The 27670-nt window shown below is 46.3% G+C and overlaps 1 protein-coding gene across 10 annotated transcripts in view; it reads right to left on the minus strand.

Moving 5' to 3' along the window:
• The window catches only part of GRAMD1B (GRAM domain containing 1B), an 87838-nt gene that overhangs the window by 28097 nt on the left and 32071 nt on the right, over positions 1 to 27670 (minus strand). For 9 of the 10 annotated variants that reach the window (XM_065652121.1, XM_065652120.1, XM_065652116.1 and 6 more), the window contains one exon: positions 4720 to 4930. In XM_065652121.1, the coding sequence (XP_065508193.1) occupies positions 4720 to 4930 (211 nt within the window). Of the gene's footprint in view, positions 1 to 4719; positions 4931 to 27670 lie in introns of those variants that run through there. The other variant, XM_065652128.1, reaches the window with a different exon arrangement.

Here is a 27670-nt window from a genome sequence, read left to right on the forward strand (position 1 = left end):
AAGTGGAAAAGATGTCACTGATTTGCAGAGACGATGCTACAGGAGCAGATACCAGAGGTCATAGTTACATGGTGGCTGTAACCAGGAAGAACTTAGGAGAACTTGAGGAAGACAAAAAATGGTGTATTTTCTCTGAGCCTTTAATTAATACAGTGTTGCCTCTAAATCTTCATGGGTCAATGATCTCATTTTTGCATATACTGCTATGGAAGATTACAGCTTTACGGTGCAGATGGGAAGCGGTGGATCACGCACATGAAGTTCAGCCTGCGGACTTGATGCCAACAGAAGTTGTCACCTTTTAGCATTACTGGGAGCAGGATCACAACTCACTCCTACGCAGTGCTGCTTCCAGGGGAACAGAAACGCTTTTGCCAAGTGAATTACATGCCACAGAGCTCTAGAAGTATACCTATGTCCATTTTACAACTGGGGAAACAGAGGCACAGAACCAAGGTGAGGGCTGAGCTCCGAATGGATTCCAGAGCCCTTTCTCCTGACCTGTGTAACTTTCAAAAGCTATGATATTCACCTGGCTTCTAAATGTCCGTGGCCAAATCCCTCAAAGAAATCCCTCGCCTCAGTCCAAAATGACCAGAATTTCATGACCTGCTACCTGAAGGGAGATTACACCACCCAATGGAGGGGTAAATGAGAAGACACAGCCAAACTCTTCTCATAATTGCACACTGAAAGGACAAGGTGCAACAGTCAGAAGCTGCAGTAAGGGAAATTCTATTCGGACAGAAGGAAAAAGCCAGTTCACAACAAGAGTGGTTAAGCACTGGAGCAGGGGCCTGACAAGGCTGTGGGATCTCTGGTCTTGGAGGTTTGCAAATTGTGGCTGGCCAAGACTTTAGACCAGCCTGATCTAAGCACGTCAGACCTGCTTTGAGCAGGGGCTTGGACTACAGACCACCTGAGATCTCTTCCAACTTAAGCTGTTCTACAGTCTCCAGGGCCTACATCAAAATCGATGTTTTACCCTAACCTGGTATTTATCTTCAGCATTCATTATTAGCTACAAACATTGGAAAGACTCTGTAGGATTTGCAACGGAGAGGAAATTACTTTTATCCTTGGGAAAGGGCAAAAGAGTTAAAAACATGTATTTCATCGTTGCCTGGTAGCAAAAAGTGGGTTTTTGCTGAGTTCAGAAAGCTGTTCCAGAAGCAGCTGCGTTTGCCAGTAAAAGCCTAAGGCTGATGCAGGCCTGTGGGTGGTTCGGTCCATGCCACAGTGGTGGACAGCAAGGAAAAGCAAGCTCCAGAAAAGACTTCTCCAGATGTAACCCAGTGCTTAAAAACTCCTCGTGAAGCGCTCCCTCTGCTGGCAACACTGCAGCACGACAATTAACACAACAGACAAAAGAGGGCAAGGGTCTTCAAGCAGATCTGTCAGCAATTGTATAAACACAGCATCAAACTCATGGGCTCAAGCTGTTTCATTTCATTAGTGAGACAGGTCGGAAAAATCAGACCGTTCTTCTTGCAGAAGTGGGGAGAGGAGAAGAGGCTGAGAAAGGAGACTTTTACATTTTTGTCTTTGTTCCTAACCTCTGTCCTGAATTAATACCATCATCATCTGCACGGGGAGAACCAGGGGGCTTATCACTCCTGAGATTCCTCACGTTTACCAGAGGAAGCCACCTTCTGGAGCACAGCAAAGAGACGGAGCGTTCACACTGCTTGAAGCTCACCCCGTGCACAGACCGCGGGCGAGCAGGGCAGGAGGCTCTGGCACAGGCTGGCAGATGTGCCCGCGATCCCCTTCCCTCTGTGCGTCAGCCTCCTCGCATTGGAACTCCTCCGAAGCCCGCTTCCCTCTTGTTTCTCTAATTGTCTTGAAGACGTTGCTTTTTTCCTCTCAGAAATGCAAGGGGCTGGCTGCAAGCGCATCACAGTCCCGCTCCGAACACAGTTTACGCGCACATCGCTCTCTACCGGTGTTCCTCTCCTAACAAACCTCTCCATCGCTCAGCAAAGCGCCTCCAGCCTACCGCAGCCTATCCGCGACCTGTCTGACCCACTCACCAGCAACCGTTTCAGGACTCTCTGCTACGCCAGACCGGCATTTCCCAAAGAACTTCTTTCACACCTCACCTGAGACTTCAGTCCCACAGCCCTTCTTTCTAGTTATCCAAGCTACGGCTACCAAGCACAAGAGAATCTGTCTAAAAAAAAAAAAACACATAAGGAAGCTTCCAGCAGACACCTGCAATCGTGGAAGGCCAGGCTGGTTACCAGAGGAATTACGACCAAAGAAAAACAATAATCCAGCACCGTAGACTTCACTGCTCTCTGAGATCTTGCCTGGAAGGAAATCTAAGGCATCAGCTGGGGAAAGGCCAAGGCGTTGACTTCGTGGATTATGAAGCCATCCAAGCCATTCTAGTTTTAACTTCACTTGTGTACACGTGGAAAATGCCAGCAGCCTGGCACTTTGTCCAATAAGCATCCCATCTGCATTTCTGATTTTTACACTCTTCTGAGGGGAGCACAGCGATGGGAGATCAAATCTCAGAGGAGTTTATCTCCAATCCAAGCACCCACAGAGGGATCTTCTACTTATGACCTTGCAGAGCGAGCCCATGAATTCTCACAATTCATTTGGGACAGGTCTGTTCTAACAAGTGCAAGCTGGGTTCATTTGAAATCACTGATCTTTAATATTTACGTCACACAGGAAAGCGTGCAGGGGCAGTAAGCTGAGATCGCTGGCCACAAAACTACTTTTCACCATAAAAAGCAGGGAAGACATTAAGGAGACCAACTCTTGTTTCTGAAAGGCAGAAAGTAAGAGGAGAGGAAAGAGAAGGGATTATGGTACTGTTCAGCCTACCAAAGCCAGCAGATTTCTCTCTGGCAAACATAGCAGCTCACTCCAAGGGAGAGGGAAAGCAAACCTTAAAACAAAGGCTAAAATTAGTTGGCAGTAATTGAAGGAGTGTGATGAACAGGCCAGTTCTCACACCATGTGAGCAAATATTAATAAGATCCCAGTGACATAAGTGAAACCAGCTTCTCAGCTACAGGCATTGGGCTGAGCTCTTGCTGACATTCTCGCAGCCGCACCAGGAGAATGCCTTACTGGGGTCACCGCTCAGTACCATGGGGAGGGTGTCTGAGTGATGAGACAATTCTACAGTGGGGACAGGAGAGAAAAAAGAAGGCTTACTTTGGAGAGGCGCTTGTGTGACTTAATCGGAGAGAAAGCATGCAGGAATGAAAAGAGAGAAATTAAGGAAAGAAGAAAAATTACCTCGCAAATCAAGAGAAGGAAAACCCACAAACCCAACAGAAAGCATTATATCCCCCCCCGCTTTTCTTGTGAAAAGCACCATGAATTAAAGTCAAGCTTTAGCAGTCACCGTGTCGGTAAAAATCGCGCTCCCATGGCCTTAAATCACAGTGCTTTATGGGCCAGGGCAGGGCAACTCATCTCTGTAACTGCCCCTCCCCAAGGACGCAGTTCCCCTGACGGCGTCCCCCAGCGTGGCTGTGGGCAGCGTGCCCTGCGTCCTGCCTGCCGCCCACCTCCGTGCCTTTCTTTTGGGGCGTTTGCAGGTTACTGTGTGCACAGGAAGCACGTCTGACCTCAAGGGCAACCTCAGAACTGACGGGTCTCAAATGATTCATCTGGAAAAAACCCTCCGCCCCCTCTTTCGAACTCACATACACCATCCCCCTTGATGGCGAGATATCAGCTCAGCCCAGCGACCGTGGGCCAGTGAACCCTGTTTCCTCCGCTGACAGTGACGACAAGGGGAGCGGATGAAGACTTCTTGTGTGCGTGACACAATCCAGCAGTAAGTCAGGCAAAGATCTAACAACTCGTTTCGCACAAACCATCAGAGTTATGCCTGTGACACTGTGAAGTTATTCTGGCTGAAATATTTCACTTCAAAAATCTGGAAACACACAAGTGCTCCGGACAGCTAATTATCATATAATATGCCAGTGACATCAGGGTTATAATCAAAGGTTATGTTTGGCTCCCGAGGCCCTCGTGCCTGTTTCGCCAGGTCCCACTGCTCACAGAAAATCAAGAGTCCCCAAACCTGAAACCCTCTTCTTCAGTACAGCAAAGACAAGGCCGATAGTGTTTCTAATATGGTCAAAAGACACAATACCTTTCTAGGGAAAGTATCATCTACCCTGGCCAAGATTTGCAAGGAATTTGCCAGACAGTCATAATACTGCACCGACAGGAGGCATTTTGAAGAGCATTAGCAAACTGATCCTGTGGCAACTTGAACCTCATCCCAATGCTGGGCTCAGACAGGACTGCAGAACTGCACGGGCCCTTCACGGGCCGTTTGCACAGAGGAACTTCCTTTCTTCCAAGACCCTTTAGGATCCAGACGATAAAAAGTATTTGCGCCACCTGACTTTCAAGGTCTTTCTCAAAGCCACAGAGCCTCCCAGGGAAACAGGGAGGCAAACCAGCTGCAAACAGGTTAGCCTACGTAAACCATGATGGAACTGCAGTACAAGCCATCGGCAACTCATGGACTCGGGGCACGGAGAAGGTAACAGAGGTGTGCTGAAGGCTGACCCAGGCAAATGGCTCCCCGTTAGGAGAATTTTCAGAAGTACGATGGGGGAAGAAGGCGGAAAGTCAGCCAGAGAAAAAAAAGGTGAAAGACAAAGCCTGCATTAGAGTTCAGAACTGAGGACACGTGCACATCTTGACCAAAGTCATTTGCTCGCTCCTCACCTTGGAATTCTTGGCCCCGCTGCGGCCCGACTGAGAGGAACAGCTACGCTGTACACCCTGCTCCGGCGTGGAAGGGGATTTGTCCGACGAGTGGTCTGAGCCTTTTTCCACCATGGCGTCTCCTTGGGAGTCCTGCGGTGTCGGGGACCGGGAGCGTTTGCGCAGGATCGGGGAGCAGGCAGGCGTGCTGCGGTTTGAGTTACTGGCAGTACTGCAGAAAGAAGGAAAGAGTGGGGTTAATCATCTTCAGCTCAAACAGAAAACAACTGCACCCATGCCCTGAGGTGGAGCATTACCCGCAGATGTCTCCACTAGCACAGCAGACAAATCTGGCTTCTTGAAGAAATGCACCCGATGCCACGCTTAGGACTTACATCCCCAGTAAAATGAGGCTGTGAACAGTTATCATTTTCCAGCAGCAGAGGTAACTACAACAGCCTGCCAGTGTCTTTCTCCACCCACTCTTCAATTCAGCTGACCACAGATGAATGCCTACAAGAATGAACTCATTCTCTCCTGTAGGCTCTGAGACTTTAAAATGATGATCTGAGCTTAGAAAACCTAAACTTGCACTCAAGAATGAGGGAGCTGTCGGTATGTCCTCGATACAGTCCCACCGTGTCCCTCCTTTATTTTATTTCAGCAAGTGTAACTACTCTCAGCAGGATGCACAAAAATGGAATCGTATCTTTTAGGAAACACTCCGTTAAAGAACATCAAAAAGGATGGGGCACGGGGAGGGGACTCCCGATGACAGACAATGCAGTCATGATTTCCTGCATCAAATCATCCTTTCCCGCACCAGCTAGAGCTGGGCATGAAAGTGTTTTGCTGTAGCATAAAAGCTTTCATGGTTTTTTTTTAAAAGTTCCCCTTTCATAATGGGAAAAAGCAAGACCTTTCAGATTTCTACAGAAATTATGAAACACTTAGGGGAATGGAACTTTTCATCTCATGTCTTCAGCAAATGACCTAACACCTTAAACCAGAAAGCCATTTACATACATATTTATATAGAACAGGAAAACTCAGATTTCCTCACTGTTCCTTCTCTTTTGATGCCTCTTCTTCCTGCCAGACTCCAAAATACCACATGCTACATCCATTTTTCCCTACGTAACTAATTTCCTTCAGCAGTCAAACCTATTTATGACCAGCGCAAACATCTTCGGGGCCTTTCCAGCCAGTTCAACTCTGGAACCTGGGCTGATCCAAGGGTGAACTCTGTGCTAACTCTGCCATGCTGACTTGTTACGGTACCCTATAATTTTCTGAGCTCTAGACAACCGGCCACATCTGAGCACCAGAAGAGCAGGCAATAGAAAAAAGATGAGGGAATTACAACTGTAAGGGATTGAATTAAAGAAGCCAGTACAATCAAACTCTTAAGGGTTATAACTTAAGCCCAATTATATATAAACTGAAGTTTGTTTCTCACAATGTGATGTACAGTGAGGAAGTTAAAATAGATCGTTTCCTTTCTGAAAATGTCTGAGGTTTCATTAATTCTCAGATAAAAATCATATCCACCTCTTACCTCTGAAGATATCAGAAGCATTTTACAGATGTTAGTTAGTGGGTACGGGTAGATAATGTCATACGCTCATCCAGTAGTTACCAGGTTTAGTTTGGTTTAGTGCTGGCTGAACTGCTCTCATAAATTATCATCTGTTTGCTCACTGCTTGTGTTAATGCACAAATGATGACACTTTCCCTAAACAATTTGCAGAAAGTTGCGACAACATTGCTTATGCAGACATTAACAGAATCACATTTCATACTCATACACACTTGCGATTGGCAAGAACAGTAACACGGCACTTTGCAGAAAACCCTTTTAGAAGACATTTTCAATAATATAGACTGTGGAAATTCATACAGGTAACAAAGAGGCTAGAGAAAATGGGTCTGCAAAGTGTTCTGTAAACAGGAAGAAAGATGGATGAAATTACAGACTCCGCTCTGTTCCATATTTCTCCTTAATAGACTGAGAATCATATAGATACGGAAAAAGAAAAAGCTGCTTCTTCAAGTGCCACCTAAACCCAAGTCAGCTCCAGTGCATCAGCAATGCTTCCAGAGATGGAAATGGCCTGGATTGCCATTCCTACAGTTAAGAACTCTGAATTCTGGGGCTGTATTGCTCCCGCTCCTGCTATGTTATTTGTTATCTGGCATTACATCAAATTTCCTAAATCTTGACCCCAGGCATGCTTGATTCAACACAACTTGGTTTATTTGAGAGGTCCCTAGAAATACAAGGCAAGTATTTGAAGCGAATGTTCCTGAATCACATACCAATGCACTAAACTTGTCTGAACAGATGTACTAATTTTTCTTCTACCGCTCTACGAAACCTGAGTTTATCATGCACAACCTCCTCCTCATTTTCTGTTCGTGTGAGTTCATACTCACGAGTTTCACCTTGAGTTTCAGCTTCGAGCAACTCTACAAAGACCAAGTCAAATTCAGTCAAGGTTCTGCCCGCTTCCAGGTTACAGTTATGAAGGAGCACGGAGTTTTTACTGCTTCTAATGTAAAGCACAAAATTACCAGTTCAAAACCAGGGTACGGCTGCACCATTTTTCGGGTGAAACCCGCTAGGAAGTTCAGCAGAGAGCTGATCAAAATCAGGAGGTCTGAATCTACCTCATACCATCTGATGACTGGGCAACACTGAATATTTCTCGCATGAAGGGCTCCAGAGGGGTGCAAACAACGAAGGACACGAGGAGTCCGCAAACTCAGGCTTTCATCGCCAGCACAGCACGGATGGGCACAGAACCCAGCAGCCTGCAGCTCCGTCCCTCTCGCCTCCCCCTGCCCTGAGCCCCTCCAAACTCTCGCTGCTCCCGCCCGGTCCCTGGAGTTTGAATCGGACCCAAGGCAGGGCCATGACGAACGCTTTCTGCAGTTGCCATAGTGACCGAGGCCTGCAATTGAACCGGGAATCAACGCCTGAAATGCCAAAACGGCTTGACCCACTTTGAAAAAAAATAATAGTAATAAATAACGCTTTACAGACCTAATTGACCAGAGCACATTCACGGCCTCACATAGCCCTGCAGTGTAGCCTTTAGCAGTTACAACAGATTAAGCCAGGGACGGAACACAAACAAGCCCACCGAAGCAGCAGCCCCCTGCTCCCAGGTGAAACGCTGCACGGAGTGTGTGAAAGCACGGAAGGCAGAGTATGTCTTCTTGGTTTATGTTCCTCCTGTGCCTAAGAGAAACACCTCGTCTTATGATTGGAACTGTGGTAGAAATAACATAAGCAAGCGTGACACGGGTAGCAAGAGGCCAAGCTCTGTTCAGGACAAGCCTCGATAGCTGCAGGAGCATAGCGAAGAACTGAGCTTTTCTTTAGGTGATGGAAAAATGCACAGCCAAACTATCTGCTCACACCCTACTCTGGATGCTCCGCAAAGCAAGGACACAAGGCAAGATGCAAAAAGGCCAAACTGCCTCCTCCGACAGAGTATTTCCTCTAAAGATTTGGACCAGCCGGTGAACAGAGACCTCAGCAGGCAGCAGCTTCTGGGAAAGGCGACAGTCTGTACCCCACCAGCTAAGCCTGGGACTCTTACAGCTATAAAGGAACCCTGAGGACTCTTTGCAATGGAGAACACAACACGAAGTCTGATTTCGTTCAAGTCTGTTAAATAAACTCTGCATGAATGACATTCAGGCGGTCCTGAATTGACGTGAGAGGCTGTCCGTCCTACGAGATCTTCTGAAACGACCACTCTGCCTGCCACTACAACACAGCCATCCCAGACGAGCACCCTGCAACAGTCCTTTCTCAAATCACGCACGCCCTAGCAGCCAGCAGCCATCCTCCGGACAGACGAGCTTGCAGAAGAGCACTGTCACAGCACCGTCACGGCACCGTCACGGCATCGTCATGGCACTGTCACGGCACCGTCATGGCACCGTCACGGCACCGTCACGGCACCGTCATGGCACCGTCACGGCACCGTCACGGCACCGTCATGGCACCGTCACGGCACCGTCACGGCACCGTCACGGCACCCGCGGCCACACTGCCCAGCAGCGGCTTGTTCCCCTCTCGGGTAGTGACACGCACAGATTAAGAATACACACGGTAAATCCATTTGAATCTGCCGGTTGCGGGATCTGAATTAGAATTTAGCCAGAGTAATGACTACGTTACCAAGAGTACCAAAGGATCTGCAACAACCAGACAAGCTCATCTAAACAAGTGGCAGTTTCAGGCACAGGAGGCTCCCCACCTTGGTTGTGATCAGCAGCTTCTCAGCAGAAACGCATCAATCGCACCATTTCCTGCAGTGTATTTCTGAACCCCTTGGACTTTCTTGAGAAAGTCCTGGTCTGGAAAGCTAATGGGCAGCCTCCAAGTGCACCACAGTTCTCAAAGGAACTCTGAATGTATCTGTTGAAGTTGCTCACATCTCCCCGCAGCCCATAGCACCCACCTGATAGTAAGCTCTTCGAGGCCCAAAACTGGGGTTACCAACAGCATTGAAAATGCCGGGCTTAATTCTGACAAGTGCTGAGCACTGTGTCCCCAAACCAGCAAAGAACTTAAGCAGATATTTAACTCTGCATATAGACCCACTGAAGTCTACAGGCTGTGCAAACAAAGTGAAGCCCGTGCTGACACATTTTTCTAAATGAGGATGAAGGAGATCCTCAAGCATTAAACAGAACTCTCCTGATAAAGTCCTGAAAAGAGCAAAGAAAGCTACGAGGTCAAGAAGGCACCTCAAGCCTGGCTGGAGAACAAGAAGAGTTAGTTCTCATCAGAAACAGCTAGTAAGGGGGCTAATTAGATGCCTGCAAAGATACTTTTCTGTGATACAGGCTGACATCAGTGGAAAAAGCTGAGATTCAGAAACTCATTATGCAGTCTACCAAACAGCAAGCAGATGGTAACAACTTTCGGTCAACACCAACCTACACCCACTTCAAATTGATAATCCAAGAATGAAAACCCCCACATACTCTCAAGCAATTCCCTGGGCTTGCCATTGCTCTATAGGCAATAACAAAATGCTGCACTTCTATTGAATCTCCCAGTAAAAGAGACAAAAAAGAAAGGACTAAATTAAAAAGCAATGGCACCTGGAGAGCTGTACAGAAAGTGAGCAGTGTTTCATGACAATTGTCTGGAAAAGAATAAGAATAGTATACTTTCTGCGTGTTTTTTTAAATAACTAGTTTTTAACAGAAAAGTCCATCCTTGTCAAAGATTACTCTGATTATTTTGACATTTCACAGAATGGCATCCTCCTCCTTTGACATTCAATAGCATGCTTACATATTCATGAGATAAAATTAATGCAATTATTATGCTTCAGGGGATTAGCAAATCACTGCAAGCGTTAGGAAGGAATTTGCCTTCTGCCCACATACAGCACTGCAAGGTTGGGGAAATGTATTATTAACAATGTCATTGTCTTTCTCTGAATCATCTGATACTGGTTACCGCTAGAGACAGACTATCAACTCTGATGGACAAATGGTCTGATTATCTTACAGAAACTCCCACTGCGCTGTGTTTGAAACAATCCCTCCACTGCTCCCTTCCTACTTGGAGTTATTGCAAAAATCCCAAGAAAAAGTTGAAAAATGTTTTCAAAATAGAACAAGACAGATCTCAGTAATACTGCCCAATAATGCAACGGCCATAATTTAGAAAGGATCGTTACTCTGCAGAGAACCAACACATGTTATAAATCATACACTAAACCACTCCATCACTAACTAATGTAATTCCATTTGCTCTGAAGGAAGACAAACCACATGGAACAAAGTGTGATGGATAACACAAAGAAATCTGGGAAGCAATAAAGGGGAAATAATGCAAAATAAGAATATCACATCCCTCTGAAGCTGAGGACACGTCTGCTTCAGACCCAGCCCCAGCATGGTCACCTGCAGGTCACTCAGCCTACGGCTGTGCTTCCAAGGATGAACAGATATGGGCTTTATTTTCTCTCCTCCTCACCACAATGCCAACGGCTTTTTAATAGCAGGAATTGCAACATCTGACGCTGTCTTCAAAACCTCAGAGCTAGGAACTTGAGGCAGAACAGAGCTTGGAAGTCTTGTTTAAAAAATAAATATAATAATGGACACTGCTAAGCCTTCTCTGATGTGAAGTTTGGAAACCTGACAGCTCAAAGAATAAAAAATAAAATGAAAATAAATCCGAGCATGTTTATTTTAAACCTCATTATTTCCAAGCTAACATCAAAATCTTTCAATGGTTTGGAGACACAATGTTGCTGTCATACATCTAATCCGTGTGCATCATTTCAAGAGAGAGGGAGAAAAATGCAATGTAGCACTAAATAGCTAGTGATAAAGGTCCATGCCCATTTTTGGATGCAGACATAGGTGTGATACAACTAGATTACCTCGAGGAGAGCACAAGCACTCTTTCTGCCCGTCTCCTGCTCTAACTTGCTCAGCAAGGCTATGAGCACGCCAGGACTCTACCCCCCGCACAGGTAGCATCCCCCTGAACACATCCCCATCTCACGGCAGAGGCTTTATAAACCACAGATTAAACGCCGAGATTAAACACCACATCTCACCAGCGACAAAGCGGGGGTTGGACAGGGATATTGTGTATCTCAGGAGTAGAAGACAAAGCCAGAGCTTTACATCTTCCCACTCACTCCTGCTGCTCACCAGCATCGGCTTTCATAAGTCAATGGAAGATGCTGAGATCTTCAAAGCTGGGATTCACATCAGTTTCTTTTGCTCACCACTTGACGTTCCATCCCTTTACCATCCTGAAAACAACAATGCGATGATTTCATGTCGCCTCACCCTGATCTCCTCCAGGCAATCTCTCTCCTTGGCTCTAACCATGCAGCAGCACTGTCCGGATGAAAGTTAAAAATAGAGAGGGCCGAGGGCTGCAGCTGATAGCGGGGAGAGGCAGACACCCCCAGTGCACCAGTCACACACAGTCCTTTGTCCTGAGGACCTGGTTCAGGCTTGTCCCCTCACATAACATATTCTCTCTGGCTTTACCCCGTGTTCAGTGGCATGGGCAGTTGGGGGCTTCCCTTGGCAGAACGTTGGGCACCCGGAGTTATTGCACTGATGTAAAACACATCTCTGAGATTCAGCTTGAAGTTTCCTTCCATCCTACGGAGCCAAGATCACAAGCTCCATCCTAAATTTTTTGAGTTCTCCTGCAGATGCGTGTGACTTAATGAAGCAAGGAAACAGGAGTATATCCTCTTTACTGAACCAAGGATTTCCACGATGGACAGGACAATGCTAGTCACCGGTAATCTAAGAAAAATCAATTTTTTAGTGAATGGGAATTCAGAAGATGGTCATTGCCTAGAAACACGCAGGGTGCAATGAGCCCTCATTTTCTCCTGCTCTCCCCTGCCGAAAAAAACCCCACCTGTACAGACTCTGGAGGAGAGCCTGAAAAATAAAGAGGCACAAAATAAATTCTGCCTCTCCCCATCACTGCAAATATACAAAAATATACAAGCACAGAGAGGAACGCAAAGCAGAACCAAGACATCAGCGTGCATGCTCCAAGCCTTTTTAAGAGCAAGGGAGCACATGGGCAAACAAATACACCATATTTCTGCAGCAGCTCCAGCCGCCCTCCTGTGACGCATTGCCAGTTCATCAAACTTCATCCCCGTTCTGACCCGCTCCGTATACCCAGATGTTATGAGAGCAATAACTGCCCCTTCGGGGCTGGGGGATGGGGGAGACAGTAGGCGTAAAGGGAAAAGGAGGAGGGGTGAGGGGAAGGACAGCTGAAAAAAACAATCAGATTTGCTCATCGGTTGTTTCAAACAATTGAAAAGGCTGCTTTAGCAATTCCTCTGCAGGAGAGGTAGGGCGCGTGCATGGGGGAGAACAAGGGAAAAAGGAATCAGGCTGTGGAAGGGAAAAGAAACGAAGCATCTCTGCAACATGATGTCACGCTGTCTGCTTTCAAGTCCCCCAAACAGAAAGGAGCAGCAGCAGCAGCAACCAACATGGACTCCAGATTTAATCTGCCTTGAAAGCGTATGTCTCAGACGGTAGATTTGCTCGTCAAACCTGGGCTGAGCACAGCACACACAGCCCTTTGGCTCCGTCTTTCACATGCATAGATGCACACATGCACGCGCGTGCACACGCATTCGGAGGCTGCACATAGACACACGGAGCGGAGAGGAAGAGATCTGCAGAAGGAACAGGAGAGTAACACTAACCTGGTAGCCATTAGGGACCGGAGTGCAGCACGGAGCAGCTAGGAATTCATTCATTCATGCACTTGCGTGTGGTGGGGGGAGAGCGAGGGTGGGCCAGCGGTGAGGTGGGAGGGTACTCACCTCCTGCACCATCTCAGAGCCCTGGGGCTCCTCACGGGCACCCAGAGCCCCCCGGCTCAGCTGCCTCGCATGCTGCTGGGGCTCCTGCCACGGCTCAGCCTCTCTGCTCCCCCCGCCCCGCTCTTTGTGGTTACGATTGACCGGGCGCCTCTCCCCGGCTGCCGGGGCTCCCGACACGCTCCCGCACGCAGCGCACACGGCGCACACGCGTGCGCAGGCGGGCGGCCCGTGGGCCGCCGCTTTACATAATGCACCCCCCTAATGCCTTCGGTACCCACCCCTGCAAGGGAACAGGGGGAGGGGGAGCCCCTGCCGGTTTTGCCAAGGTCCCCTGATTACGTCTGTCACTTTTACGTGAAGTCGGGCAAAGGCTGCAAGTTAAGATCCTACAGGTTGGAAAAATCGTATTCGTCCTTCCTGTGTACACACTAGACCGTTGCCACAGGTGGGAGAAAGTTTGGAAACCTGTAAGCGTGTCGATGCATGAACAGTCAGGAAAATGAAACCCTAATTAACTGGTAAAGTGGATTATCTAAACTGAATTAAACACTGTGTGAACACACTCATTCCGAATTAAGGTGACCTCAGCTCAATTTAGCTTACTTCGTCTAGGAAGCTAATTTGTTTCCATTTTTCATGTCTATCCGTGTGTAAATGGGCCTGGGATTTTTAAAGAAATGTGATCGAGCAAAGTTTACAACTCTACCGTGTATTAGCACATGGTGTTTCTGTATCCCTACATACCCGCTCATGGACATCATTATGCCAGAATAAGAGGGGTTTCAGACCCTCTCAAAGGCCACAGTACAATATAAATAACATAGGCTGAAGGATGAAAAAGAAGAGAGCAGAAGAATCAACTGGCTTGCATTTTTCCTTCCAGTATATGAAATCAAACCTTGTCTGTACAAGGAAATAGTGTAGAACCGACCTGGCCCAGTCTCCTGTACTGACACGCTTGATTTGAAGCACAAGTGCTGGAGATCTGCAAAGAGTACCCAACAAAATGGATCCATTACACAATCACCAGAGCTGAAAACTGTTATTTGTCACTTCACCCAGTAACGTCTGACTTTATGCTTTCAGCCTGCAAGTCCCCATAAGGATGGAGCTTTCTACCTATGTGGAAACGCGCTGTCTCCAACAGAAGTTGTAAAGCTAAGTAACAACTGGCAATGAAGAGTTAGGGCCAAATCCCACACCATCCTGTCCTTACACACACTGACTTTCTGCCAACACAGAATACACTATGAGTTTCGCAATGCCGCCTTCTCAAGACTTTAATCTTCAATGCATTGGACCACGTTTCAGTGTCTACGGGTAAACCTGTTGTGTTTTACGACTGGACAAATCCACGTGCAGTGGTCCTCACCAAAACCACTGAAGTATTTCTCCAATGCAAACCTCAGCATGAAAAAGAATACAGCAGAATCTCATTCTCCAGTCAGAAGAACCAAGGTGATAGCAGAGCCACTATAATTTGCACCTTGACTTTTCATTTTCACATATGACCATTGAAAGTTCAAATGCTTACAAAAGTTCATGAATGGGTGAATTTACAAGTGCATTTAAAGCAAATGGCACATAACATACAAACTTTCCTACTCCCTGTCTCCAGTGCAATGGTCCTTCAGTGCTTTGTTCTTATGGCTTTCAAAGATTTATGAAAATAGACAGAAGTGTGATTCTCAGCCTCTACAAATTTTGGTATGTTTTGTCTGAATGACTATTAAGGTTTGAACAAGATACTATTTTTCAACAATCAGGAAAGTTACACAGACCCAAAGGCTCTGATGAAATTCGGTATACGGGGTACTTCAGATCTGGAACCATGGAGAACACGCAAATGCTCAAAGCAGGTCATAAAGTGGTAGGATTGATTCAACATATGAGACCTAAGCACTCTTCCGACTGTCAGGAGAGAAGATGAATCAAACAAAAGCTCTGCTTGCAAAAGCACTATAAAAGTAGCAGTAAAAATGCAAGGCTAAGAGAAAAGCTTCTTAGGCTATATGGGAGGGAGTGCGAAAGGCAAAGTTATAGGTAATTTGAAAAATCAGGCAACACCTCAAATGCTTTACAAACTTTATCAGATCTTCAAAATTCAACCCAGAACTCTCAGAAGGACAAATACTCTTAGTAGATTTCAGGGTCTTTGGAGCACCATTCATGTCACTACGAAGACAGCTTGTCTCATGGTGATAATACCGCGCGGAGGATTCTTTAGGGGCCTTTAAGGAAGCTCTTCTGAATGTAGAGCTACCAGGTTCCCGTTGTGTTCCAGAGCTGCAGAACGCATTTTACGTCAACTGGGTTTACTTGCAGAAACGTCTCTCAGCCCTTGGCCAGGTACCGGTGTTAAAGAATGGAGACAAGCACCAGGGCATTATTTCCCGTGTGAAGAACAGCTTTAGGAGGGCTTGACCGCTGAGCTGTTGATGACATGACACGGTCACACACCACAGCCCCAACACCGGAGCGCTTGCAGGAGCGAGGGGCAAGGCTGGTTTCTGCTCTGCTGCCTCAGACCCAGCCGTAACACAAGCATGCTCAGACGTATTGCATCTCTCAGGTGAGAGAAATGATGCACTGTCCAAATAATTAAAAGCCCAGGGCTGACGACGGACATGCACAAGACAGTCCAGTGCCTGAATGTCAAGGCCAACAGAGCAACAAGTGGATATGAGATAAACTCTGTATTCAGCTAGAGCAACCTTACCCTCCCTGTAAGCCGCACCAGTGATACGGCAACAAACAGCAGGCTTTAAAAGTCTGTCTGCAAAATCTGGGAACAATGAACACCTGCATCAGAACACACGTTAATGTTTCCCACGTCCCCTTCCCCAATAATTCTTTGTCCACTTTTAATATGATCTATTTTGAAAACTTAAAGCCATTGAGACAGTTTTTGCACAACACCTCTACTTTTCGGCTGAGTTCAGAACAGAACCAGGAGACATACTTTAACAGAATTTCTAGCCCTGTCTTCAAAAAGACATATTAGAAATGTCAGGAAGGCACGTCTTCAAGGAAAACTCAGTGTAATGCTACAGCCTCGAGATCTGCAAGTAGGATTAGCGGTAGCAGGTAACTGGCACATCTGGGTAGCAATTAATATGTTGCACATGTTTAATTTTTTGGCTTGTACCACTGTTGGAGCACAGAAGCTGCGTTTCTCTTGGATACCCTCTTTAACTGTGAATGTATGGACTCTGCTTTTGAATGCACAGCATTATACAGGCTGAATTCTCCGACTGGGACTTGCGGCCCTGTTTGCCAGCTCCTGCTCAGACCATGGAACATCCTTCCAGCCTCCAGCGTACAAAATGGGTGCTACTCTTCAAACCCCACAGTATTCTCACCCCATCAAGCAACAAGGAGCATTGCCAAAACTCTCCCTTCTGCCTTGCAGAAAATGGGCTCCTAGACAGGTACCAGATTAAGCAAAAGTCTTTTTAGAGTACTCTGAACTGACAATGGCATTTTCATAGAGCGAGATAGAGTGGCTGCTAAGAGCGCGTGTATTCCTGCGGCGATGGGGGATGGAGGAGGAAGGCAATCATGTGCTCCAAGGCATGGGGAGGAAGAGGGGGAGGAGGAGAACAAGGAGAGAGAGAGAACAAAGTGTCAACATCTTAACTGGGACACACAAAGAGCCAGTTCTTAGTAAGAACTTAATCCAGGATTAGCAAGAGGTCAGCTACCTCTGCAAGGAGACTGCACTAAAAGGAGCTAATTAGCTCTCCTTAATTACACAAAAGAAACCACACAGAACTAAAGACATTCACCAGAAGGAGATCCCACCTCGCCTAGGAAACTGAGCCCTACCTGTTGTCCTCAACACCACGTGAAAGCCGAAAGCAGGAAAGGTGAGCTGATGTAGGGAAGAGGCTGTGGGGAGTCAGGCTCAGCATCAACGAGTGTTTGAGTGAGAGCTGGAGCCTACATCCCATAGGACACGAATTTTTAGCATGGTCTTTGTCTTCCCAGACAGCTTCTTCAGCGACCACTGCCATCGCATATGGAACCGCCCGAGATCTCTACGGTAACTGCAGCTATCACGTTCATAAACAGTATTATCCATGAGGATATCTACTGCGATTTTAGCCCTCTTTAATTCAGTACAATCTCTGAAAATGAGGAGGAAGGACAGCACAAGGGCAACCAGTGTAGGCTCAACTCTGTGCTGTAGGTTGAGATGGACAGAATCACATCCCAACACGAGTAGGCACTGCATGCTGGTCAGGACAGAGAGCATAGAGCAAATGCATCACGGATCGTGGGCAGGTTAATACCTCTGGCGTGGTGACCACCGGCTCAGGATGCAGTGGAAAAGCTGGCTGAGCAGACCTCCCGCAAATTGAACTTCTAATCACATATTACAAAGGCACTTACCTATCCTTAAGTCCCCTACTAACTTCCACGTGATACTAAATTCCTCTCATTTTTCCTCTGAAACCAGTATATGTTCTGTTCTGGTGCACTGATGATTAGCTGGTGCATATTTTACCCCAGAAGCACTTGCACTGCACTGACAGGTAATGTATATAGCAGGGAGTGTACTCGAAAATAAAGATTAACAGCATATCAATAACGCTAACGAACATCTCTGAGATCGAGCACTAATAACAGTAACTCCGGTATTTGTGTGCTGAGGGCTGGGCAGCTTGCAGACAGCCAGGGCCCTCACCCTGAGCAGCTTACAGTGCAAGACTCCAACTGTGAAAGGCACAAAGGTGAGCGGCTGCACTGATTTTAAACCCTACTGCAATGAAGGGAGTCACCTCCGACCAGCCGGGTCCGAGGGCATCCCAGCCGCAAGGTCAGCGCCCAGCTTTAGAGAGGATGAAGAGAAAAGCAAAACTACAGGTTGACGGGGGAAGGCTATCACACACCCACAAAGAACCCGACAGGAACAGGAGATCATCCATGAATTACAGGTCCCTGTGGAATCATTGCAAGTACTGTCTCCACTATCTACGCATCCTTTTCTTATCCCTTCAGGACAGAGTTAAACATCATGCCATTAGATTCATCCCCATTCTCGCTGATTGACTTTCTTAACCTTTTCTTCCAGAATGCTCTCAGATTCCTGTAATTTGCTGCTGGGCTCACCAGAAAGTCACTAAGAACACCGAGCAGCTACTCAGTCGAGCCCCTACTCCCACGAAAACAGAACATTGCTCTGTAAGAGTCCTGCTCAGCTTCTTCCCCCACACCTCCAGCCTTTCCACCCCGACTTAGACTTCTCAGTCAAAGCCCCTGGGATCTCCATCCCACCCTGCGGTGCATCAGGGCATCCTTTTTCCTGAGGAACCGCCTGACCTCACAACATACGCGCAAACACAAAGGAACCTGCATCCACAGGAAGGAGTCCTCCTGCCTGCCCGCGAGATGAGAAATGAAGAGCTGAATGATCGCACCGCCACCTGTTCCCGCATCGCATTTCCTGGGGCGCAGCTGCGTGTCTTCCCTGCTCCTCTGCTCTCCGATTCTGAAACCACCATTTACACTGCAGATAGAAGCAATTCTGCTAGCGGAGAAATCATTAAACCATTCAAGAATCTTACTGCTCCGGTGCATTTTATGCTCTCAAAATCAGTTGACAAGAAGATTCCCCGCTCTGATAGCAGCTTGGCATGGCTGAAACAAACCCTTCTTTGCAACTTGCTACCCAGCTCTGGCATCTGAACTGGCTGCTGCCCACTAGAAAGAAAAGCACCCACTGTCTCTTTAAGAATGCCCTGTAGCCCACATCACTAGCGCTCAGTTAACCCTGGCTGCTCCTCACTGTTCACTGATGACAGCTACGAAATTTCAGGATGACTTCTCCTGCTCTTACCTGCTTGTTCTACTGCCCTGGCACAGCTTCTCCACGTCGTTGCACATCCCTGGCATCCCAAATATTTTTGTAGGGGCACTTTAGCTGAGCTTTGTTAAATATCCCTGTTCTCCCTGCTGTAAAAAACACCAGGGAGTACTTCTGTGACAGCAAAGGACCAGAGCAGTCAGCATGGACCTGAGCATCCCCGTTATCTCTAACCGCAACTCACTCCCGCAATGCACTCTTCTCTGCCTCAGTCATTTCTACAGACACACTGACTCTTCACCTTGCTGAGCTAGAGGGACTATGCGCCCTCTCTAAACCTTATCAGACACAACACAAACCATCTACTTCCCTGATACAACAGCAGGCGACGCAGCCAGCAACAGGAGAAATATTTGCCTTCAGCACATGGGTTATTTCCAAATATAAAGGCTTTGAAAGGCCACCTTCTACAGAGAGGTTATAAAATGCAGAAGGTAACAATGTGACTCATTCAAAGCGCACATAAACACACATACAAAAACCTGCCTCACAAGAAAAATAAACAGGCTGTGACTGATTCTCTTCCGGGCAAAGCATGAAGAATGCTACCTGCCACTGTTCTTGATTCTGTACCTCCTCCAAACAGGTGTAACAGAGGGAACCAAGTCACGTCCAGCAGTTCAAAGAACTGAGAAAGGAAAAAAGCAGCACAGCTCGACCGTACACACGGTAAGAGCATAAAGCAAATTAGACATGTTCTTGCAACATCTTATAGGAGAAGGAAGGACCAACGTGATTCAGAGCCACAGAGTCTGATCAATCATATCTCATGGAAGCTGATGAAACATTTGCTCTGCATGATCGGTCTCTTCTTCTTCTATAGCTGCTTTACTTCTATTCCTACAGGTACAGAAATAGACCAAAATTACAGCCCTAACTTTCCACCAGCTTTCTAAAATGCCTCTGTCTCCAGTGCAAACCTTTTCATTCACAGCACTTCATGTGTGATCACCACACAAGTAAGGGGTGAGACCTTGGCAAATGATTTCTCTGAAATCCTCAAATCTTGCTGTCTATTCCTCCAGTCATTTAAACACAGGCTCGTTTGATTAGTATTTCATTAAAGGAATGATTCTAGTTAAAGAGAGCTGTTCTTACACTAAAGATAAACAAGTCATCCTTCCTCCTCCCTTCACAGCTGATTTGTTACTTTATATTATATGCATACATGGATATTTTTTCTGTTACCACATTCTTTGAATATATACGTCCTTCTTTCCCTCCTAAGTCTTCTTCATTCCATTCACTTTCTCCTCCATTTTCCTTCTTCCAGTTCCAAGGCCTGAAATTAGGAGTGGTCAAGCCACGTTCTTCCAAACCTGGTATTCCAAGTGGTTTGAAAATGGTTCAAAATATGTACCTCAGATAAATATCTCCGCTCCCGCCCCCCTAAAAAAAAAATTTAAAATAAAATAAAAAAATCCATCCTTCTCTGCTCCTTTGCCATATGCATAGAGCAGCTGTGACATTGTCAAATGAGAATGGCAGCATTTTACATCTTGTTTTAGCCGAAAAAAAGCAGAGCATCTACCCCCAGGTCACTTGGCTGTGACCACAGAGCGCCACAGAGAGCATTCTGTCCAGGAAAAATGGTTACAGAGAAGAAACCACTGGAAAATATAAAGTATAATCAACGGCACAGATCTAAGGCTGGGCAAACGGAAAACTTTAGTAAAGGAGCAGCTCAGAAAACATTCCACCATCTTGTATTCAGCGTGCACCTCTGCAAAAGCATGCCGAAGTTACAGAAGGAAAAGAAAAGCTACTGATTTGCTTACAGCATTTGTTTGGGTGTCTCCATTTCCTGAACTTATTTTATACTCGGACACTATTATTGCTATTATACCTCAATTTATATAGTTTACTTTCACCAGACTCAAAATACTGAAAATTAACAGTTACCATTCATAATAAGTCTCAATTATAATAACAATGGCAGCCTGCCATTAAGATGCACTTTCCACCCAGGACTGAAATCAGAGGCGTGCAAGGGAAGACTCAAGCATAAACACAGCAGCGTATTCGGCAACTAAAGGAATACCACTAACTAGTTTAGAAAAGAGAGCAAAGAAAAATCCTGTTCCCAAGGGGAATTTCAGATAGCAAACGTGATGAAGCAAAAGAGATCTTGACCGGGATAGAACGACTCTTGCATAACGTGCCACGAGAGCTTTGATGGCAACGTTTGGCTCTTTCGGACCTTGACCATGGCCCCTTGCTGAGAATAGCCCTGATCAAGTAGAAATTTTAAGTATGTGAGAGTTTCCACTTAGTTCAGGAGAACTGTTAACACGTGCAGGGTGAGTCGCATGCTTACAAATTGTGGAACGCTGCTGAACGCGCCCCTTCTAGCACCGTCACACGGAACCATCAAACTGCTTCAGTAAGAGGGCGCACAAGGGGAGAAGGAAGAGAGGAACGGTATGGCCTGTTTTGCAGACGGGAAACCAAGGCAAGGGCAAGATCACAATACAGCCGGTCAATGACAAATCCGGGTGTAAAACTGGCCTCTCGTGACTTACAGCTCCAGCAGCCAGGGCCTTCCTCCTCATTTGAAGGGACCAAGCGGTTAAACAGCCGACAACAGCCTCAGCTCCACACTTAAACCTCGAGAGAAAAAAACAGCATCTACAGCCACTTCTTGACCGAATTCGCCTCTTTCCGTGCTTTTCCCTGCTGTATACATGAGGAGAAGAATCTCTGGAGAAGCCTCGCCGCGGCCTCATTCATTTCAAGTGAAGCAAGCAAGGGCTGTAGAATTCCAGAACGGTTCCAGTCGGTTTGCCCTTCACTTGACATTTGTGAGGCTGCTGAAGGACTAGAAAGAGAACAAAATGACTTTACCATCTGATAAGCAGAATAGGCAATTTTAGAGCAAAACAAACGATTAGGATTCAATTAGCCAAAATAATCTACAGCCCAAGGAGAGATGTGAAGGAGAGATTCTGGGTGTTGGCAGCAACCTCTGCCGAGCGCGGCATCAGCATCTTCGTGCCCTAAGCCAAAGAACTCTTCCGTCTGCTTACCCTCAGAATAAAATTATGGATGTTTATCCAGTTTTAAATCAAAAATTGATGCCAAAAGCACACCACATAACAAAAGAAAAAGACTAAAGTGGTAGTTTTGCCAGTCTGTCATCAAACAGAGGTACAGCAAACCAAATGTCAGATCAAGGGCTTCATCACGACTCAGTTTTTTGTCAAATAGTCTCCTTCCACTGTAATTCCTTTTTTTTTTTTTTTAACTAAAATAGTCACTTCACTTGTACTTTGTCCCGTATTACCACCGAAGGTATTAATTCAGTGTAGGAGTGTGCAGTCCAGGACAAGAACTGGTAATCATCTTGGTGCTATTTCTGGCTCGGTTGGTGACTACGAGCACTGTTGGGCCAAGTGAATCGTGTCCAAGTTTTTTCCTTGACATTAGTCTACTTGGATTAGGCTCCTAACTACTTGCTGTCACTTCCCACTACCGAAAAGCCCGGATCAATTAGCACAAAACCTGCTGCTAACCACTTCAGTGCACTACGAAACGTTTACAAAATAGAGCTACCAATCCTGTTCAGAGTTGTTCTTCAGGTCACCTCACACAACATGATAACATTTCTTCCTGTTGAGAAACGATACAAACTGTACTTTATAGACGGAAGGTCAGTCAAATTCTTCAGAATATTCTGGATACAGGGAGAGGCAAGTGGCCTATTAATATAATTTCCTTTTCCTACCGCATCAACAGCAAGCGGGAACGTTCTGATTCCTAAGATCCATTTGCAGAATTTATAAGGAGTGAAAGCCTCTTCTTTCCAAAGTGCTAGAGCTCTATTTATATGTATGTGGGTCATCTTTGATGCTTTTTAGTGGAGGATTATCAGCACCTATTTCTTCCTTTTGAATAAAAAGCACAAAGCACAAAGATGTAGATGCAGAAGAATCGATGAAGGCTGACGAGAAAAGAACACTGAAACATAACATTTTAACCTAGAACGTGAAGGTCAAACAGCACAATATGCACAACAGCACAATTATGTAACTTGAGCAGAACAATTTTGCTGGCCTTCTCCAAAAACCTGGGGAAGAATTGAGTTGGAAATTCATCTTGCATTTGCAATGCAATAGAACCAAGTTCATTTTTGCTGCACACGGTAGCTCTTTAAGGCTCTGCAGTACGGATATGAAACTGAAAGTGATTTAAACGGCATCATTGTTTCACTATGTAATTAAGGAAGCAAGAATCCCAAACACATTTGTCACCTTTCTGTATTACAGCAAGTACAAACGCTGTGCAGCTGAAGGCAGAATACAGTCCTCCTGTCTCTTTTTCACCGATGTGTTATTTTAGCCTCCAAAGAAGTTGTGATACTCGACTGCAAGGACAGAGCTGCGCAGGACTGGTGTGACAGCTTACGAACACCCTCCACCCCTCCTACATGCGTGTGGCCTTGAGACACCGACACATCAATGGAAAGAGCAAATATCATTAGCCTGGTCCAAACACAGAGAACTGGAGTCGCAGCCTTACAGCACGCGGGACTCAAACTGCCTCGCGTTAATCGTCGCTGCTCCCTGACATCAAACGACTTCTAATTTTAGCTTTGCTGTTCTGTAACCCTACCTAGCTCCCATCCCACCCCCACGACTATATAATAGATCCTTCCTTCAGATAAGTAGGGTGTTGGAACATGGAGAGGTTTTTTTCTCACCCACAGGCACTAGCAGAAAAATGAATTACAGATTTATTTTTAGGTAGAGCCTTTGGCCCTTATTTTCTCTGTAGGTTACGTATAGCAGGTTCTGTGGCTCTGAAATATTCCAATCAACAAAGCAGCACAAGCAACGCAGAAAGAGAATCATATAAACAGTGTTTTGTTCAGTATCCCATTTATGAGATATCAAGCTCAGCTACCAGCTTGCTTTTGTCCCTTGTAATACTCTTCAGTCCTTTCGTTCTCATTTTTCATAACAGATCCAAATTAGTATCCATCTATGCTGGACGATGAGCTCCCCAAAACTCCTAAGGAGGAGGAATGCTCCCTCGAGGGGAGGGAAAGCCAGCCTGCCTACCTGCCCTGCTCTTGTAGTTTCTGGCTTTCTGAAATTTAAAGCTCAGGGCCTGGCTCATCAGAGTCCCCAAGGGTCTGTGAGATAACGGTGATGTAAGACTGGAAGCAAAAGTTCTCTCTCGCAATACCACATCACAACATAAAGACGTATGCAATTGATAGTAAAATATTACACTGTGATGTGAAGATGACCTATCAAACCAAGACGGTAGGCCCTAACAAAGCAAATGTATACGTTGCCATATGATAGTAACTGTCCAAGGACTGCAGCACCAGTTCTGATACCGCGATGTTGTACCGTAACACTATGATGCTGCGATGCTACGTCAGGACCTCGCATCATGATCTAATACAGTCGTGTTCTGATGTCACAAAGCTGTGACGGTCACACGTCAGGACCGTGCTGTCCTGCAGCGTACTGTGACCAGCTAGTGACTCCACGGTATGCAGCTACGCCACGATATGATTCCAGATGGTGATGAGATCATTTTGGCCAGAATTAGGTGATGTACTGTAAAAACGCGTGACATCGTATTAGAGATCAGCACGCTGTCTTGTCCCAAAACAAGCTCGCACCGAGACTCAGAGATGACCAGAAGTTCCCCGATAAAATGCGTTATGTTATTTTGTGCAGACGAACAGCGTAAAATGAACGGCGGTCTAAAAACAGGCAAGAGCAAGTCCTCTTCCTAACGGCCAGAGAGGGCTGCTCCTGCTGACAGCATTCTGTCCCTGTGCTACTGCCCTTCCTGGTACAGAAAGAAATCATGTGTTTTGCTGAGAACGCTCCATAAGGAAATGTGCATTAACCCCAGCAGTGCCATCTAGAACTGGGATCACCACTTCTACAGCCAGAACCAAAAGATCTGTTTGTATGCCACGCATCTGACACGTTTTTTTCTTTAGACAAATACTAACCCTGTAAAGCCATTTCACAACAAATATTGGAGGCTGTACAGCCCACATTAAAGCACCCAAACCAAGCTCGACAGACAGCAAAGAGCAGGGAACTCTGTGTTCTATACTTAGATGCATGTTCCTCTAGAACCATGCCAATCAGGCCAGTAGAGACAAACACATATACTTAGGTGAAACAGGGCTTGAAATAACATCCTTAACTCACCCTTCTGTACCTGGATATTTCAGCACAATCAAATAAATAAAACTGCCTGTAAACATCCTACAGCGAGAACTGAATCACTGCTGCAAAGATCCAAGACACCATACGCTTTTATTAAATAAGGCAAGCAGTCAGAATACTTGACTCGTTTCTCTTTGGGATTCAGAGGAAGATGAAGGGGGGATGCTGACGAGGTAGCTCAGGGAGGGCTTGGTTAGCACCCTGCCAGTGTTTCCAGAAGAGCCCGCGCTCGGGACCCTTACGGCACCCCCCACCAGAACACAGGCACCCAGGGCCGCACAGTGTCCCCAGGTCCCTGCCAGGAGCCTGCGACGGAGAAAACTCAGAGGGAAGAGCGTCACCTACTGAAACACCGCTAGTGTGTCACCCGGCACATGACTAATCTTCTTATGTCCCCATCCGGCTCCTGAATCTACCAGCCTCGCTTGCTTAGCTCTGAAGTCTGACAAAATTAACAGACTAGCTTCAATTTTAATTGTTACAAATGCTGTGATAGAGCTGGCCACGCAAAAGCGCTCCAACTGCACGATTAACAAAAACGTCCAGTGTTGCTCGTGGGTAAGTACAGAAACGAATGCAGTAGGGTGCCATGTTTTTGCAGATACACATGATCCCGGCATTTCTAACACATGCTTTGCTCTCCCGGTAGTACGCTAAGCTATTATGCAACTCATCAGCCCAACTGCATACCATGTAAAGCAGCAAATCAGTGCAAGAGTTGGGCTTAAAAAAAAAAAAAAAAAAAAATAGAAGAAGAAACAAAAATCATTTAAGATTTCAAATGCTAATAGCTATATCATTTGTATAGTCTATGTTACACGTGGCCATATACACATACGAAAATTTCAAAGGCTCTCAGTATAATGAAAAGACAAAATTACAGAAATTAGAAAAAGAGATGACCTATTGAGTCATCCCTGGCTCCAGTACGTCCCCTGGGGCCCGGTACAAGATGCTTCCTAATGCCATGCTGTGGTGCTTTTATTTTTTACACAGAAAAAAAAAAAAAAATAGTGACAATAAATAAAACAACAAATGAAAAATAACTTCACTGTTTTCTCACACTTTGCAGGCAAGAATCTCAGAGCACTAAATTCATACTGATGCAAAACAGCACACTTGAGAGGGAGGTTGTTACCTCTATGATTACTTCCTTTTTCATTACAGAAAAAAAAAGGATTAAGAAAAAGAAACAAGCCTTCACATTGCTCTTGTCCAAATTACAAAGTCACATTTCACTACTAACTATGGAACCATTCCTATCTAACAAAGTTCTGATTAAATTAATTTCACCACCAATTCAAAAACTATTTATTCTAACTAAGTAGTTTTGACATACTAAAGATTTAAAACCATTTTGATATACTCGAGATTTTATATAAATCTTTGCCGGCCAAGTTTATACTAGGTGCATTATGTATATAATTGCCTCCATGTATATTACATCCCTATTTACCTACCCATATAAAATACAAACTTAACCAACAAAAATATTTACGTGCAAACATTCTAGATACACGAACAGCTTTTTTGATCGACTTTCGCTCACATAATGTTTTCTTTCACTGCCCACTTGCCCAAACCTAGAGAGTTTTCCCCAAAAAACACCCCAGGAACAATCAAAGCATTAATGAGCACTTTGGTACCTTCGAGGAAGCTGTTAGTTGTCTGACTCCAAGCTCTAATACATTATTACAGAAACACGCCGATAAGGTGCATCCCCAAAAGCAGCTATTTAAAGGACAAGCTAAGCAGAAGCCATTCCACGCACATAAGATTCAAAACATTTTCTCTACCTTTCTTCACAAAAAAATGCACGTACTTATTTTCTCTGTACACAAACAGTTACTGAGTCCAGGCGCTCAGGTGTGCGGATGTTATGTGCGTGCACACACAGATGCAAATTCACGCACAACCACAGCGAAAGCCGGGAAGAGGAGGAGAAGGGGTGGCGGCAGCAGGGAGGAAGATGCAGCCAGACCAGAGGGAGGCTCACGGCATCACAGTCCTGATGCAGAGATGCCCGCACAGGAACGGCCCGTCACCGCACCTCTTCCCGATGACTTCCCCGGCGGTCCCCTCCCAGCTGCAGCCCGCACAGATGTCCCCTCGGCGGTGCTGCAGCGGCCCGCGATTTGCAGCGCAGGCACCGGCCAACTGAGCGGAGCGGAGCGCATCCCTTCCCTGCGCCGGCCCCGCCGCCCCCCCGCCGGCAGCGCTGCGCTCGCTGCTGCGGCGGCAGCGGGGCTGGGAAGGACGGAGATTTCGGGAAGGACGGAGGTTTCGGGAAAGACGGAGATTTCGGGAAAGAGAAAGATCGCGTCGCCCCCTTTCCCCAGCGCTCTGCTTACCAGGCGAGCTTGAACCCTTTCATTAGTACAGTCACAATAATCCGATGCCCGCGTCCTTGTCTGCCCACTGACAGCTCCAGAGGTCCCAGGACATATTGGAGGAGACCCGGCCGGCGAGCGTCCCCCGGGCAGCGCCGAGCCCCATGCACAGAGCCCCCCGCGGCGGGGTGCGGCCGCCGCCCG

The sequence above is a fragment of the Caloenas nicobarica genome, chromosome 26, assembly GCF_036013445.1.
Source record: "Caloenas nicobarica isolate bCalNic1 chromosome 26, bCalNic1.hap1, whole genome shotgun sequence".
Classification (NCBI taxonomy): domain Eukaryota; kingdom Metazoa; phylum Chordata; class Aves; order Columbiformes; family Columbidae; genus Caloenas; species Caloenas nicobarica.